The following is a 19337-nucleotide window of genomic DNA, read 5'->3' as shown; positions in this document are numbered from 1 at the left end:
TAATATTATACCAGTCCAGGATCTCTGTTTCTAGTCTTTCACCAACATTCATAATATTATACCAGTCCAGGATCTCTGTTTCTAGTCTTTCACCAACATTCTTAATATTATACCAGTCCAGGATCTCTGTTTCTAGTCTTTCACCAACATTCATAATATTATACCAGTCCAGGATCTCTGTTTCTAGTCTTTCACCAACATTCATAATATTATACCAGTCCAGGATCTCTGTTTCTAAACTTTCACCAACATTCTTAATATTATACCAGTCTGCCATTTATTTGCCCAACTCACTAAATTACAGGCTAGTTATTAGTTTTCCTAAACATTTTTTTTAAATTAAGTTTTTCTGATTTTTTTGCCCTTTACTCATTTTTTTCTTTTTTTGTAGTTGAATAGGTGGTTGTAGGAAATATAAGTTTTTCATGTTGGATTCTATCTCACTTTTGTTTATACTGAAAATAATATACATAGAAAACAACTTCTCCATAAAAAAACAAAAACCTCTTACTTTTAACAGGGACTAGAGGACTTTTTCTGAAATCACACTGTGAGAATCAGTCCAGTTCATAAAAATATCCCATGACTTCTAATCCTGATATATTTGAGAATCTCAGTACATAAATATTACAGTCCTTAAACCTTAAGAAGTCAACTGATAGTTGTAATATACATCTTAGAGTTTAATAAGATAAAAATAACTTTGGTCTTTAATGAAGTTAAACAGGTTCATCTAATAACTCCTTTACCATCAATTCCGATTTGATCCAATTTCTAATAAGTAACAGCAGGCTATTTTAATGAAAATTACTGCTTTGAAATATAGGAAAATAATCATTTGCATGATTACAAACTTACAAGAAAGTGTGGTAGCTATCTTTTTTATTTAAATTGGTATAATTTTTCAGTAGTTTATAAGCATAAAAGTTGATATCAAATATGTACATATATACATACATCAACTGACTGGAATGTTTTCTTATTTATTTTATTTTGGTTTAAGAAGTTTCTACTGTATGGGTGAAATAAGAAACTTTTTTAAACTTATTTGTAAAGTTTTTTTAATGCAGGTGATACATCGAATTAATTTGCCCTTCAAAGTTAAGTATAAACACATCATTGGATCAAGAGGATATGTAATATCCAGAATCCAACGAAAACGTAAGGTGCACGTACACATTCCGAAAAATGAGGACCCAGACAACAGAGTCATCATTACTGGATATCAGCAGGGTGTTCAAGCTGCCGTGGAAGATATTCGTAAGATTATTCGCAGACGTGTAAGTGAAAAAAAAATTATTTAAGTGTATGCTGCTTTTATCTTTGTATATAGACGCAAGTTTTCATCACAGACGTATCAAATTAATTGACACAGTTAATAAAATTTGGTCATTTTGGAAAAATTAGCATTCTTTATATTTTTCCAACAAAATTCCTCACTGACTTATTTTTTAAAAACCTTAGCTCTACCTGAAAGCTTAAGGTATTATGTACTACTTTTTTATTACTTATTACTTCTATAATAAAGCAGTTTTTATGTAATAAGAATGTGTGAAATCAAAGAGTTTTCATCAGCTTGTCCAAATTTTTTAAGTTTATCAAAAGGCAAAATAAAATATCATCATTAAAATAACAATATGATAAAATGCATTTGTGAGGCTTATTAATATTATTTCCAACATCCAAAGCCTCTCATTTCACTAGCAGTTGATTTTTGTTTCAGTAATCTCCAACACCAGACATACACTTCATCAATAAGAACAAATGGGAAAAGAAGAAATTGCAAGTGTAAGAATGGATGCACCAAAAAGTGAGGAAACAAGGTAGGAATGGGCGTGGTGTAATAAAAACTTCCTCCATACAACCTCAGAAGGGGGCATGTCCAACATCTGGTCTATGTCTACTTCATTTATCCTTTCTATCCTCTATACAATAAACCAGGTGGGCTATACTTATCAAACTTAGTTATGCTTATCATACAATGACTAGAGGGTTCTATGAATCAAATTATTGGAGGCAATACATGTACTGTGAAGTCTATTGATATAACACCAAAAGAACCAGATATTCGTGTGGAACCATAACTTGTGTTTTTTGTTTTTTTTACAACTTGTCCCTTCTTTTGCAATTGCATGAGAAGGCAACAGAATTTTGTACATTAGCTATATAGGTGGATTAAAATACAAAGATAAAAAAATCTGAAGAGATTTCTGTGTATCGATGTTATGGATTCGTTACTGTTTATACACAGTAGAAGAATCATGGACATACTTTTGTGTATACCTAAAAGTTGTATGAACACAGAAAAATGAAGTAGGCATAGACCAGATGTTGGACATGCCCCCTTGTATGGTTGTACGGAGGAAGTTTTATTACACCATGCCCATTCCTACCTTGTTTCCTCACTTTTTGGTGCACCCATTCCTACACTTTCATTTCTTTGTTAATAACTTTCCACTTGTTCATGCACTTTTTCATACAAGATGACATGATCTTATGCATCATTCATTAATTTGTGTTGATATTCTCCATGTATATCATCATATTATGGTATGTTCAAATAATGATGTGTGTGTGTGTGTGTGTGCTGTGAATGTGATGGCACACACTATAGTGTGCAGTGTCATTTGGGTGATGTGTGAATTGTGGTGGTGTGCATATTCTAAGGGCTGATAGATTAGTTAACTAATTTAATTATTTGGTGATGTGGTTTCTGTGCTATTGTTCTATTTGGTGCACTTATAACTATCGTAAACCTGTTTGTTACACAGCTAGAAGCATTCAACAATGTCAGTCAGTCAGTGAGATTGAGAAATTTGTGGTTTTGTGAATTTTTTGTATCTGCTCTGTGACTTTCTCAAGAGCTTCTATGACTTATAATTTTGTATGTGGTTTGTTTATCACCTAAGTTTGTCTCTCTAATACTTTTAAAGATTTATTACTTGGGTGTTAAAGGTGTATATGAGTGAGTAGTTTGAATTGCATGCATTGTATATCCACCCCATTCCTACTATAAATACTACCGTACTTATGATATCTTAAAAGACCAACTTTTAAACAAAAGAATTCTTATAGTTCCCTTCACTGAAAAACAACAATATATGGTATTTTGAAGTGGAACTGATTTCTTGACAAGTAGTAGATAATTAGAACTGCTAGTTACAACAGATTTACCCAAAAAGTAATGGGAGTAATCTGTGTTTGGTAACTTGACTGAGTTTTCTTAATGTGTGTGAAATGATAAGACTCAACAAACTTCATAAAATGAATACAATCTTTATTATAAAACAAGTAAAAAGAAAATTTAGCATGAGTAGTTGGGCATGTAAAATGATAGTCACTTCTACTTGATTGTGATTAGCTCCACAGCTTTCTTTTTCTTGAGATAGACTTCCAGCGAATTCAATGTGCTGATCTTAAAATATGTCTTTACTCAAAGAACTCCAATGAGTTCTGTGAACTAAGAAAGTTTACCTGAATTCTACAGATGAGCTAACTTTCTTTGTCCAGTTGACATTCAGACAATGTTAACTTAGTTAGCAAAGGCAATTACAGTCACTAATCCTTTCAACCTGTGAGCTGTATATTACTGCAATATCCTCTTGGGCAGAATAGACAATATCTACTGTGGAGAACAAATAAACAAAGCAAAATCAACACCTTTCTAGATCGTATGTACCTGAATTCTACAAGTGAACTTGCTTTCTTTGTTCAATTGACAGTCAGATAATGTCAACTTGGTTAGCAGAGGACATTACAGCCACTAATCCTTTCAACCTGTAAGCTGTATGCTACTGCAATATCCCCATGGGCAGAAGAGACATCATCTACTATAGAGAACAAATTAACAAAGCAACATCAACACCTTTCTATGCCATGTGTATGTACCGAAACTGCATAGAAACTAACTAAACAATTTTTTTTAAATTCCTATATCACAAGCGTACATACCATTAGTTTAGTTTTCCTTTACTTTCCACAAATCATTTTTGGAATTATTTCCAAATTGCTGTTATCACTCACTTTTAACAAATACCTGGCTGTTATGTTCAAAAGGTAAGAAATGTTCAAATTGCTGATATCACTGTTAACAAATGTACCTGTCCATTGTGTTCAAAAGGTTGTTGGCTCTACTACTTTATGTTAAAGAATTAGCAAATATGGCATTATGTACTCCATAAAACAACTTCCTGCAGACATGCAAAATGAACGTGTTATTCTCATTAGAAAAAGTATATAATACATTCTGTTTTTCAGATTCTAAGTATCAAGGACAGTATGCCAAGCTATTAATATGCAGGAGTCTTTGTGTAAGTTGTTATTCGAGGATGTAAAAAGAAATAGGTTTACCAAGATTTGACATAATATACTATTAAACACGTGAAAATATAAGAAAAGTTGACGAAAGTCTACCACACAAGGTAACTGAAATGATAGCGATATTTCATGTTGTTGTTTTTTTATGTGAATTCCATCTAGAGTTCTGAAGAGAACTCAACTTTGTTAAAGGTAATTCTAGAGAGTTGTTGCTAAGAGCATAAGCTTGATAAAATAACAAGTTTTTTATGACTGGTGTTTAAAAATATTAACTTTTCTGTACCTCTGTTTCTGCTACCATCACCTGCAAATGTATTTTGGAAGTCTCCCAACCCAAAAACTGTCTATCAGATTAAATGTGAAGATTATTCAAAATGTTTTTATAGGAGAAATGAGTCACAATTTAAATTGTTGGCTCAAAGAACACATTTTCTCTCCTTATATTTTGTCGTTATGTTATAAATTGTTTTTGAAATGTCAAAGTTATAGGTAATCAGATCGCATTAAAAAAATTTAAGAAAACTGTGCTAATTAGATTTATAAAAAAAACAAAACATATTAACTAACAAGCCAGTGTTTACCCTGTACAGGTTTAAAACTGTTTCTCATTAGTCAACTAAACGACTCTAGCTATGCTTTATTTATATATATATATATATATATTGTTGTAAGCTATCTTTGCAGGATTTTTAATTTAGATGTTTGTAATTTTATTGGCTACAGGAGGTTGAGAGAAAATTAACAAGTAAGTGACTGTTTATTGTAGTATTTGTGAAATTAGGCCTATTGTGAATATCAGTGAATATTAGCTACATAAAAACATATTAAGACTCTTAAAATTTAATGAACTTGTACTACATGACGTACTTATTCCATGTATGGGGAGATTGGAATGAGGGGGAGTCAGATTGGAACACAGTCTCCCTATGTAATTTCCTGGGAGGCCCTAAGGGTACCTGCAAGTTTTTGTGACACTCTCTCTAGCAGTTCACCACAGTTGAAAGAAGATACAATGTACGAGGAAGTCATGATGGTCAGATTTCAACACACACACACACACACACACACAAGGAAGATATGAAATTAGGTTTGAACACACACACACACCCGTGTCACTCCCCAGTGCCCTGAAAATACATGACAGATTTGGTGACAATCATTCCAGCAGTTCATTAGTTATAAGTGGACAAACACACATTTTTGTCAATAATTGTTTAAATTTAAAAACTATTCACATTTTTTTTAAGCGTTCTTGTTTATTGTTCAGATTTCATTACCAGAATGGCTAGGTCATTTTATTAATTCATAGTGTGTTTAAGATCGTAAATACATTCATTCATTCATAAATGTTTGTAGGTTTTATAAAGAACAACATTTTTCTAAGATGTTTTCCCTGATGAAAACCTGTTCACAAAGAACTTTTTTTCCTTTTTTTTGTATCTGTGATGATAATTTGAGTTTTCTTTTTTTTTGTATCTGTGATGATAATTTGAGTTTATAATCATAGACTAAAAGTTTAATATTAATTTCATACTTGAAGTTTATTGATTCACCAAAACTGTGAGAACTTTACTTGAATAGACTGAAAAAATAGTTAGTTTGCAGAATGATATGAAATATTTATACTTTTTCAAATTACTTTTGTTTTTCACTTCTTTTTTTTAAGTGACCGAAGTAATGTCTTCAAAATTTTCAAACAGAGAAGAAATTAGAACAGTTGAAATTAATGCTTGAATTCATTCTTAACAGATCAGTAGCAGAAGGAAAATAGAGAAAAGGGTTACATACCGGTATTATGGCAACACCATTGTCTGTCCTAAACTTGGGAAAGTTTCAAGTTTGGAACACTTAGAATATCTTAAGGATCGTTCGTTGAGTTTGAAAAAACCTAAAAATAAAAGAAACTTGAAAAAACATGTAAGTAATAGAAACTTTAAAAAACATGTAAGTAATAGAAACTTGAAAATTTGGGTTTTGCTTTTGTGATGTTTATGAATTGTATCCTAGTTGACAGTGTGTAGAGTTTTAAAATAAATTCTACGATGAGATGATATATATTCTACATTTAAAGACGTATTTCCTCAGTAAAAGCCATTCTTAATATTTTAAAAGACTGCAGAAAAACTAGTTTTGTGTTTTTAATGTTATATAAATCTGAAGTTTACTTGAGCTGCATATTTATTGATTCTCGTAAGTTTTCTAATTATATCGGTGACAGTTAATTTTTTTGCTACATTATTCTTCACGCACTTTAAGTTAATAACTTACATACAAGGAATAATTTTTATTTCAGTTTTATAAGAGCTCGGGTGTTTTAACAGATGATTTGTGATAAATCTTTGTTAATTTAGTCTAATCTAGTAGAAGATATTAAAAAGTACAGCATTTCAAAGTGTTGTTGAATTTGTGTGATACTTGGGAAATCTGTTATGTTTAACTTTACAGTAAAGTTAAATTATTTAAGTAACAACAAATGGAATTAGATATTACTTCAAAAAAGAAAAAATATTTTGGATGTTTTTGAACCCTTTTTTTTACATAAAATAGTTTGATAGGTTTGTTTGTAACTGTTGATATATCGATAGCCTAAACATCTTTTACTGAGGGCATAATACAATAAAAAAAAGAAGTTTAATCTTAGATTTTACTCAAGTTTTTTTTAAAATGGCAGTTAGTAATTAATAAACATTTAAATAGATGAGATACTTATGTAAAAAATATAACTTATCAGAGGTAGTTCCAGCATATTGAAAGGTGGCAAAGTAGTGTATATTGTAGAGTTACAAAGAAGGTAGAGCCTGGGAGGGAGCTTGTCCTTCTCTGAGAAGATAAAGACTATGAAGTTTGAAATCTCTTTAAGACAAATTTATGACACCTCCCCATTGGTTTTTACCATCCATCTGCAAATGAGCAAGTGTAATTTACCAGTACTTTCTGCTACCCTCCAGAATATACTTGCCTTCACTTGCAAGTCTAACTGTTAGAATTAGGGTCTTTAATCCACTTATATCGAGCACCGTTCACTAATGGGCTAGGGAAAGTTTCTGATAAAAGAGTTAGCACACGAGAGGCACAATGAATTACAAAACGTAAAGACCTAAAACTCCAGTGTTTTCGAACAGTTGACTATTCTTCTTCGAGATAATTAAAGTTGATGATTAACTAGTTGATGCTTAATTAGTGAATATCATGTAATATATTTACCTGAAGAAAAATAGTCAACTGTTCGAAAACACTCGAGGATTGGGTCTTTTATTTTTTTAACTTTTTGATTGAAAGTTTGATAGTCATACCTATGAAAAAGGACTCTTCAAAAACATACGGTGAGTTTTTAATTTATCATAATATTTTTGAAGAAAATATTATTTTGCTCTATCTTCAGTCTTCTATATACATTACATTTGTCCGAGACTACCTTACCATGTAGTATGTGAATTTATAACAGTTGTCTTTTCCACTATCAGTCAGGTGATCTCTTGAGATCGTGTCCTCCCTCATGTTTCATTGGTAAAGACCAGTCACGGTATAGCAGTGGTCACCCTGGGTAGTTTTTCTTGACCTAAGATCCAACTATATGATCCCCCCCATCCTGATAGTTATGAAATTATTCAGCTGTTTGACTTATTTAGAAAGTGTTGAGTTAAGCTTTTAGTAAAAATATTTTCAGTATTTCATCATTATAATGATTAATGAGAATGTTTAACAAGGCCTTCAGTAACTAGACTCAAAAGGCAGATCAAATAGTAAGAATAAATTTTACACGCAGGCAGGATTCACTTGTAAATGGTGGCAATATTTAACTCATAATTTCCTTTTTACAAGTCTCAATTCATTCATAACTTTTATGAAGTGTAATATTTTCCTAAAAAATGTGTTAAAATGTTGTTTTGGGGGATTACCATTTGGCAATAATATGCTCATGTGTAACTTGTTAAAGTAATTTTAGCTGTATGTGTGGTTTATGATTTGTGTTAAACTTGTGCTAAAGGAAATGAAGTGTGTAATTAATTGAACTTTAGTTTTGTATTCAAGACTGTGAGAACTTGACACGAATAGACTACAAAATTATATTTCTTTGTTTTAAGAGTGAACCTTCAATTTTTTGACATCCCTAACTCCAGTATTAAATTTGTAAGAATTACAGTAATGTTAAAAGATTTAAACATCACTTGCTGAACTCTTAAGAACGATTTGTAAGTAACAAAAGTTTGTAAATTAGGTTTTATGTTTAAATTATTCTTGAATTATCTATAATTTCTAGTATTACAAAAATGCATTTTTAATGGAACTTTCTTTAGTTTTTTAAGTAAAATAAGTATATTTATAAAAATATATGCATCAACTTTATTTAGTTCTAATTATATTTAGTTTGAACCATATCAGTCACTCTAAACCAGGGGTGGGCAAATGGGCCGGAATCGGTCCATCTAACATTTCTGTCCTGCCTGCCACGACTTCTGGCAGTTGTGGAGATAACATAATGGGGTCTTTATACAATTTATATTGAGGTAATTTAATTAATATAATAGAAATGCGTGGCCCATGATGACTTACCAACATTTGTGGAGTGGATCCCTACGAAAATTATTGCCCACACTTGGTATAGACAGTTACGTTTTGAAGTAAAAGTTTCTGCATCAGATGATTGATACATGTTTTAGTGATAGATTAGCTTTCATGGTAAAATTCATTCTTAACATTTTAACAGACAAACTGGTTTGGTTCATGTTAGTTTTATACAACACTAAAATATACATGTATCACTTATCTATTGATTCTGGCAAGTTTTGAGAATATCATGTTTATCTTCATGTATTTTACATTTATATTAAAGCTACCTAAGTTAATTATTTATGAACTAGAATTTCTACATCAGTTTTATAACTGTGAAAGTAATCTTACTGAACTGAATAGGTTTTTTGTAACCCTTTTTTTGTCTAACTGAATTGAGTGAATGTGCTTATTTGAATAATCTTTACATTTTATTTATTCTTCGTTATTCTGGCCGTCATCACTGTCTAGTCCTAGTTTAAAGCTGCAAACTTACTCTATTTAAATGTAAACCATCCATTCCCAAAACTTCCTTTTCCTATTGAACTGATCCCACAAATTCAACCAGCCAACCTGCTCCTCCGTTAAGCCCTAGTGACCTACCATTAATTTCATCTTCACGATTAAGTCTTGGTAATATTCTTGACAGAATTGAATTTTTATGGCCCTTTTCTTTGAATGTCATCATCAACCCCTCATACTTATCAATTAGCTTCTCGATTGACCTTTACCCAATATCCCCTATGTACACTTTAGAGACACCATCACTGCTAGCACCGTCTACTATATCACTTACTTTGTCAGCTATATTCTTCAACCTTGTCCCTGGATAGCAAAACCTAATTCTTTTCTCCCTATTTATCCCACAGAGTAGTTTATTTATATGCTGTTCTAAAGAATCAACTATAACTATAACCTCCTTATGTTTTTCATTCCTGTTCCTTTTGTCTCCTTCTCGCCGCTACCTCCTCATCTGCACAAGCTAAAGGTTGAAATCTGTGACTTAATAGAACATGCTCAGTACTCAATATAATTAAATCTACTACTTATACTCCTATTAGTACTACTACTTCTTCCTAAAAAGCCCTCTTGAAATCCTCCCACCATTTCTCTCATTCTACCCTTCTTTTTATCCACAGCCTTTACCCTGTTTAGAATAACCTCCAATCTACAAAGTAGGCTTAATAAAATCTTCTAGCTTTTCATATTTTCAAATGTTAAGAGTTTAAACTATAGCTTGGCATGTGCGTGATCTGTGTCCCAGTTCTTCAAAAGAGAAAAAGGGCCATCTTTTACTGTATGATTGTTAGTCACGATTGTAAAACAAGTTTATGGGTAAGAATAACTTCAACAATCAGTCAGCATTTACTTGTCATATTAGTTACTCTTTACTGGTGTTGACTGTTTTTATGTCTTAGTTGTTGTTGTTTTCATTAAAGAGTAACATTTTAAATTGAACTCAATAACATCTCCACAATTTTAAAACTAGGGAGTGGTGAATACAAAGAAAAAGGTAATTGAACCTAGTGTTCTTTCTTGGCCACCTGGCACCAGAAGGCAGAGTATGAAAAGGATTGCAAGATGGCATCGTGTAGATCTTCGAATTGTTCACAGATTGTTTCCAATTACTGGAATGAAAAAACAAAAGAGAAAATTATGTATCTCATTTGCTGAACTTGAAAAAACAATATGTCAGTCACAAAAGCCTGCAAATAAGGCTTTATTTTAAGGTATTTTTGATTCTAAGATTAATAATTTGTAATAAGATTATATTTAGTTATATAAATCAGTTTTCTTTTCATTCAAGTATATCGTAAATGTGCTAGAAACTTAGAAAAATGTTAAATGTTTAAAATGTTGTATACTTAACCCCAGTTCTTTTGATTTTTCTGCATTTCAGACAATGTCTAGACATGTATATTAAAGTGCTAACGTTAGTTTTGTAATCAGATGACAACTTTTGTAGCTGAAGACTGATATAAAAAGTAAAATACGTTATTATACATAAGTTATATAGTTTATATAAAATTAAAATATATTTTGGTCACATATGTATTGATTTTGGCAAGTTCTGAGATAATTCAGTAGACGTGTTTATCTTAAAGTTCAATACATAGCCCTTAAGATTAATAGAACTTGCTTTTTATGTGTCTCGGATAACGTTTTGTTAAAATTTCGGTAATGTTTTAGTCACTAGATTATGCCTTTCAGTTAATTAAACTTCCTTCTTGTTAAGCAACAATATAGATTTTTGAAGAAGTCAGAGTTGACAAAAGTTCCCACAACACTTTCCCCTTCCTGAATTTTGAGGCTTTTGAATAATCCTACTACTCAAGAAAAATAATGGCATATTAAATTTGAATTAAGAATAAAGTAGCTTTTGAAAATTAACAGCATTAATATTCATTTACACCTAGAGATTACAATCATTAAATCAATTTTGAATTATATAAACTTAGGGTACAATAACAATTTTGGTTAACAAAGCCTTCTGTTCTCACTCGCTTGTTGTCCTTAGACTATCTTGTCACCAAAACCTTTTTTGTTAGTTTTCTCTTCCATGGCTAATGATAAGAAAATGAGATGATATCTGGCCCTGTATCATCATTGCTATCATTTCACTGGAGGTGTTTTCTTGATAGATCATGGTAGATGACGTTTGGCTTGGATCACTTTTTTTTTATTCTTCTCTGTTGCACTTTTGGTTGGTTGTCCTTACTAACTTGTGCTTCTCTCATTGTCACCAGAAATTCAACCTGTGGTGGTGTTAGTGTCGTGTAGGTCACAGGAATTTTCTGATCAAAAACTGTGAAACTGTTTGAAGGAAGTCTGGTTTCCCGTAATTCAACCTGTGGTGGTGTTAGTGTCGTGTAGGTCACAGGAATTTTCTGACCAAAGACTGTGAAACTATTTGAAGCAAGTCTCATCCTTAGTACCATTTACCCATGCATCATATTGTATAGAGAAACTTCCCAAAGTGAGGGTACTTTTCAACTTTCCTCTTTGTGGAACGTTTAGAAAGCTTCATTTCTGAAGACAGTTTTCCAGTTTTCATTATAAGATCAAGTCGACCAGTGATATATTTATAAACAGTATCAATCAACACGTAAATACACCAACTTGTAAACTGGGACAGAGGGAGTATTCTCAGCTGAATTTTGCCCTGGCATGTGAATTAGCTATCTGTTGCCCCATTGATGTTTCTGAGTTCTGAGACTCATCCTCAGCAACATAATTTCTTTGGTTGTTTCCAAACTCAGACACTAATCCTCAGTGACATAATTTCTTTGGTTGTTCCCAAGTTCTGATACTCATCATCAGGGATATAATTTCTTTGGTTGTTTCCAAGTTTTGACACTCATCCTCAGGGATATAATTTCTTTGGTTGTTTCCAAGTTTTGACATTCATCCTCAGGGATATAATTTCTTTGGTTGTTTCCAAGTTTTGACACTCATCCTCAGGGATATAATTTCTTTGGTTGTTTCCAAGTTTTGACACTCATCCTCAGGGCTATAATTTCTTTGGTTGTTCCCAAGTTTTGACACTCATCCTCAGGGATATAATTTCTTTGGTTGTTTCCAAGTTTTGACACTCATCCTCAGGGATATAATCTCTTTGGTTGCTTCTGAGTTCTGAGACTCAAGCTCAGGGATATAATCTCTTTGGTTGTTTCTAAATTCTGAGACTCATCCTCAGGGATATAATCTCTTTGGTTGCTTCTGAGTTCTGAGACTCATCCTCGGGGATGTATTCTCATTGGTAGCTTATCATCTGTTAATTTGTCATAATCTCAGCTTTGATATCCATGTTTTCAACACTGATAGCAATTTTCTTCATTTATTATACTTTAGCAGTAGTTTTTATCACCTAAAGGCTTTTGCCTGCATTTCTTGATACTATACCATTTTAAATTGCAGTTAAAACATCTATTGCACTTCTTTCTTTCTGTGTAAACAGTTGTCTAATTACAGTAACGAGTAAACTTGAGCATTTCTCTAAACTTCAGTAAAAAATTCAGCTTCTCACAAGCAACTCAAAAGAAATCCTGATATAAGACATTTCACTTCTTCAGGAAAATTGGTTAGTTGGTTAAAAAAAAAAGACTGTATGTTACCATTTAAACAAAAACCAAGTGTGGTAGAGGTAATTGAATAAAGATAAAGGGGACATCTTTTATATGTTAGGTTTTTATATTTTTAATAATAATGCATACATAATTTTTATTTTACGTACATCTTGTTCTTTACTCACAATTTTTTTTTGTTTCCATTAATTGTTTTATAGTTAGCATTTTTGTATTTGTTCTTTTACATGTGATACTCCTTTTAAGTGTTCATTGTTTATAGATATTCACAAGCTTCACCAGTATAATAATAATACCCTTATAATTTTCACAGTTAATTTATAGATAGATCCATTGTACAGTCTTAAATGTTATGAGGTTTATTTAACTGTTCTATTGCCAGTTTTTAAAAGAACATCTAAAATAATACAAAATGAATTCATGGATCTTTGTATTTCATCTACCAAGAATGTTTAAAAGGAGTAACGGCAAAAGCTAAATTCTATTTCTGTTGAAGCAGGTAAAATAACGGATGTATTCCATAAGTCCCAACTAGTAACAGTATTCCATTACCTTTTGCCAGTAAATTCTATTGTTGAATGGTCCATTGAATCTACTGTGGTGAAAGAGAAAATGGATCTTGGCTTATCTATCACAATAAAATCAATTATAGAGCAATGTGCCAAATATATCAATCACCCAATCTTGTGAAGGTGCAACATTGATGAGTGGCTGATTAAATGGCATTCAAACATAGTTAAAACAAGATTTTGTTTGAAGACTTTTGTTGGGGTTTTGACTGATTAAATGGCATTCAAACATAGTTAAAACAAGATTTTGTTTGAAGACTTTTGTTATTGTCATTAAAATACGTTTTATCATTTAAAACGAATATAATGGTTCTGCCAGAATACAATAATAATTAGTTTCAACTTATCTAAACTTAAAAAAAAAGAAAATGAAAGATTAGTTTTATTTTTAATGTCGTCTCATAATGATAGGGATAGAAGTAATGAAATAAAATTACACTCGCTGCCAGGAAGATTACATTCATTCGTGTAAAGTTGCATTTTCTCATTGTTTTTTTTACTTAATCCATTCAATATGTTCACTTTCATTGGTCATAACTAAAGGAATACAGATGGACCACGCATTCCCGATCAGGAAAGCCAACTAAAAAAGATGAAATTTCTCAAGCAAAGTTAAATTCCTTGGGAATGCAGGAATGTAATATTTTGATCCCTGAATGAAAGTAATATCCACTTGACCACTAAGTTTAGTTACTGGACAGTGAACATTTTATCTATTCAGCATCATGTTTTTTTTTTAGTTGCTAAAAGATAAATATTTATATTAAAAACAAGATTCACTGGCAGAGTTTGGCAGTTTAGTTAGTGAGAGTTCACTGAAATGAGGAACTATGGCTATAACAGTTTTCTTGCTTGTTACCACAATTAAAAATCTAGAAATAGAAGTAAACAGTATAAAAACAGCTCAAAATGGGATACAAAAAGTATTGCATAAACAGTATTAAGATTTCATTAGAGTTAACCCAATATCATAAGAAGATTTCGTAATTTATATATTTTTTTAAATAAATGTAAGTGTATACTGAAATAAGTATGTATTTTCCACATGGAATGAAGAAAAGGAAAAGATTATCGTGAAAGAAAGTTCCTGGGAAAGTGCTATGACACCCGTAGCAACCAAACCTTCCTACACTTTGGTGCTAGACCTTCCATCGAGCCTGCAAGTTGGGGTTTTGATACCTTGTACTTGCCAATTTTAAATGCACCGTCTGAAGAACTTTCCACTCCGTTTTTCTTTTAATTAACTAATGTTCAGTTGAATATGTGTTACTCATTTTTTTTTTGTGGAACTTGTGTCATATCCTGCAAGTACAAAAAAGATAAAACATTGGCAATTTTTTAAAAAATAATTTTTATGTACCAGTATATACTGTTAATTTTCATGTGAACTTGTTAACGACACATTTTTTGGAAGCTTTTGTCTACTTCAGTGAGCGAGGTATTATCAAGAGTATCTGACTATTAAGTAAGTTATTATATTAATTATTACTAGCTACTTAAAGATTCATCAGTAGCTATGAGTCATTTTTATTCCTTATTTGCAAAAAATCAGGACATAGAACAGGATAACTTTTGTTTATGTTTTTATTTCTGTTAAGAAAAAGGTGATATTGTTTATAACTTTTACACACTGAAATTTTATCACCGTTGATTCAAAATGTTGATTTTTTTTTTGGAAGAAAAGTTCCTTCTTTGTAAATATAAAAATGCTAAATCATGAAGTAATTTTGTTCAACATTTACCATTAAAGAAAGATTTCTCTGATATTACTTGATTACAGTGTCGCCTCTTTTGCGTTAATTATTTTTAAATTCAAAAGGAATTTTTTTCTAAATTAGCGGAGATTGTTTAGAAGTAACTCGTATTTTTTAAAAGTACCAGTTGGTTTTAATTTTATTTAGAACAAATGAAAAACTATTCCTTTGGGCTTAATTTGGGACATAATGTTTATAACAAAATATACAATATTCATAATTTATTTGTAAATCATTCTTCAGTTGCTAATTTTCTTTCCAAAGTTGTTCTGTGCATTCATTGTTATTAAATATGTACGATCTCGCCCAACACCAACAGAAGATTTAGCAAATTTGTGTTGGAAGGAGAGTTTTGTGTATTGTATTCATAAAAATAAACTGATAGAGTAACATACAAGAACTTTCTTCCATTTTGTTACTCGACACTCAAGGAAATGATTTCTATGAGTCTTGGAAATTTTGTTTTTAGCTATAATATATTTTTGTCTGTGTACAGTATGGTTGGTTTTGTCAAAGGACTGACTAACCAGAAGTTAACCAAAGGTTTATTAATTTATTTAATGTAGCATACAGCATTGAATCAACATTAATGTAGTATAGCTGGATTCAACTATATTAACATCTTTTAAGATAATGCAGAAATATCAGTTCTAGGTAGACATAGTATTACTTTAGTTTGGTTCTGTTTCATTTTACATCAAACATTTTAGTGCTCGACCTGAATGAGAATACAAACACTTTTCCTTTGTGAAATAATAACGTTGGTCCATGGTCAATATCTCTTTGTAAGCTAGAATATAGAAACATTTGGTAACTTATGACTTACATAAAAATGAACATGGATTTGAAATAGCTACTCAGTATCTTCAACTTAGTGGTTTATACATTTTTTAAAAACCTAATAACTAGGGAATATATACTTACCAAATGAAAGACCGACTCCAAGAATAAAGATTTTGCCCCAAAATATTAATTGTCACTTGTAAATGAATAAAATATTTAACTTTAAAAACGTCAAGTGGCCCACTACTATAGATAAGAGCTCTGACACCATGGATGACATGGTTATTATCTACATATTTATTTCACAGTAAATTCTGATAATTCGACATACAATGCCACTACAGCTAAACTTATGGCTTGTGGAATATGTAGCAAGCATTTTCTAAGAAATACTTGGGCCTGAAACATAAATAAATTGACAACACTGCCACCTGTTGTTTAAGTTTTTATTTTTACAGTTATCATTTAGTTTGATCAGTAATATTCTCTTCTGCATATCTACACAACTTTCAACAAAAGAACATTTATAAAGTAAGGTTGTTCAGAACTGTAGAGCCAAAGAAAACAAAATTTTGGAAAACTTATTCTTTGTTGTTCGTCATGGAGGTAGTAGAACATTTTCCGAAGAGTGTTTAATTCAGAAGCTGAAAGCTGACTCTGTAACCACACCTCAAATCCACATCACCCACTGTGATAAACATTCACAAAGAGATTGTTGTATTTACAAAGTTCCAACAAAGTCATCGTGATGAACTTAGCTTATTTCCTAGTAGTAGTAGACAAAAGCTTCATAGACTTCCAGCCACAGCTCGAAATGAATGTCTGGTTTCATGAGAAATATGGCTAAAGAAACTGAAACCACAACAATCCATTATGTTACATACCTGTCAAGTCCTTTGACTCAGCTCCAGTGAACTTCTGTGCTTTTGGTCTGCTTAAATGTGGATTTGGAAACCTATTGTGAGGGTCTGTAAAAAAGTTTGTCAAGCTGTGTAGTGTAAGACTGACATCACCATCTTTCAAAGAAGCTTGTTACAGTGGAAATTTTGCCATCAGGCAGTCATGACCATCAAAATGAGCATTGATAAATGATGAAAGAAATAGTTCATAGAACAGAATGGAACCTGGAATATAGTAGTCAGATATCTTATAAAGTGTATATACCCTAGTAGTCACACTTCTTATAGTGTATATACCCTAGTAGTCACAATTCTTATAAGTGTATATATCCCTAGTAGTCACACTTCTTATTAAGTGTATATATCCCTAGTAGTCACACTTCTTATTAAGTGTATATATATCCCTAGTAGTCACACTTCTTATTAAGTGTATATATATATATATCCCTAGTAGTCACAATTCTTATTAAGTGTATATACTCTAGTAGTCACAATTCTTATTAAGTGTATATATCCCTAGTAATCACACTTCTTATTAAGTGTATATATATCCCTATTAGTCACACTTCTTATTAAGTGTATATATATCCCTAGTAGTCACAATTCTTATTAAGTGTATATACTCTAGTAGTCACAATTCTTAAGTGTATATATCCCTAGTAGTCACACTTCTTATTAAGTGTATATATATCCCTAGTAGTCACAATTCTTATTAAGTGTATATATATCCCTATTAGTCACACTTCTTATTAAGTGTATATACATCCCTAGTAGTCACAATTCTTATTAAGTGTATATACTCGAGTAGTCACAATTCTTAAGTGTACATATCCCTAGTAGTCACACTTCTTATTAAGTGTATATATATCCCTAGTAGTCACAATTCTTATTAAGTGTATATACTCTAGTAGTCACACTTCTTATTAAGTGTATATATCCCTAGTAGTCACACTTCTTATTAAGTGTATATATCCTAGTAGTCACAATTCTTATTAAGTGTATATATCCTAGTAGTCACAATTCTTATTAAGAATAAATATCCCAAGTTTTCTTAGTTATTATTAAGAGTGAATGCCTCTTATACAGTGTGAATATCCCTTGAGCAGTAGTAAAGCAGCCCTGCGAGTTGATTTTATTTATGATGCTTAAGCTTACCACATAAGCAATTTAAATTCGATGACGAGGAACCCACTTTGAGACTAATAATGGTTGGAGACGGCTTGAATGGGTAATGTTATGTTAAACTTATATTAAAGTTTTTCTTCATTACCCATTCAAGCCGTCTTCAACCATTACATAAGCAATTTACTTAGCCCATGTATTTGTATTTGTTCTGCCAGTACTGAGTGTGGGTAGGGTTAAATCTCCTTCCACACCTGTTCTGAATCCAGTTTGTGTAGGTACAATAGCTACATTTGTGATTCGAAATGATTTGGAGTCAGATTATTTTCTACACCAAGATCATAAAATCGAGTATGAAAAAGAAAGACTAATGCTGCAGTTAATTAAACTTGTAGCATTATCTTGAGAAGAAGGGCCCACATTTAGAAAATGGCCGTGTTCAAAGGTAGAGGGAAGGGTCTAATTTTTTATCATATTCTTAAGTTTAGAATTTGTAAATATACCAATGACTTTGGTTGTCTTTTTTGTTAGAGAAGTCTCTTGAATCTAATTAAATAGTTTGTTCAATGATTAGTTGTAGGGTTTGAAATATGGACATGAATGAATGAACGAAATATACATATTTGTATTTAATCATTACTGATATCTTTATCTTAAAAGCGAGAGTCAGTGCAAGTTATAAAAATTTCCCAAATTAATTAATTGTGCAGTTATATAAATAGTTGCGAAAATATCAACGATATTTCGACTCGTACCCTTAAATAGTTAATTCATCCTAAAATTAAAATTTTTAAATGCCTAAACTTATCACAAGTAGCGCCGCGATTGGCGTTAAGAATTCATATTTTGAGATAACACCAAAATATTTATTTAACAATTTAAAAAAAAAAGTGTAGAATTTCAAACATAAATATTCATTCTGGGTGAAAAATCTTTGTGTGTTTAAAAAAATATTAGAGACAATGTCATTTATGATTTATTCAAAAAAAAATATATATATAAACTAATATATTCAAATAGTTGTTTGGAGGCGGATATTGAATAAGTAAACTTTAAAAAACTGTCTGGATTTTACTGGTTGTGTTGGCTAAAATCCAGCTTTATGCAACAGTTCCAAATTTAGATTACTGTCGCTAACCTTTATTCGGTGAAGAGCTTTAGGAATTGTAATTAAAGGATATTAATACTGAATAACTAGACTGGATTAACGGACTAAGGTTCGTTGAAAATTGATTTAAATTTAAGAGGAAAATATTT

General features: G+C 31.3%; 1 protein-coding gene across 1 annotated transcript; it reads left to right on the top strand.

The window, feature by feature from the left end:
• The first annotated feature begins 1064 nt into the window (after positions 1 to 1064).
• On the top strand, positions 1065 to 10598 carry LOC111086401. The gene is made up of 3 exons (XM_022389061.1): positions 1065 to 1280; positions 6067 to 6234; positions 10358 to 10598. Exons 1-3 carry the CDS (start codon positions 1065 to 1067, stop codon positions 10595 to 10597), a joined length of 624 nt encoding a protein of 207 aa, XP_022244769.1. The 3' UTR covers position 10598.
• Positions 10599 to 19337: the final 8739 nt, after the last annotated feature.

This window comes from Limulus polyphemus, unplaced genomic scaffold (assembly GCF_000517525.1).
Source record: "Limulus polyphemus unplaced genomic scaffold, Limulus_polyphemus-2.1.2 Scaffold1067, whole genome shotgun sequence".
Classification (NCBI taxonomy): Eukaryota; Metazoa; Arthropoda; class Merostomata; order Xiphosura; family Limulidae; genus Limulus; species Limulus polyphemus.
Note: the sequence above shows the minus strand (reverse complement) of the source record. Positions and strands in the feature narration are given on the sequence as shown.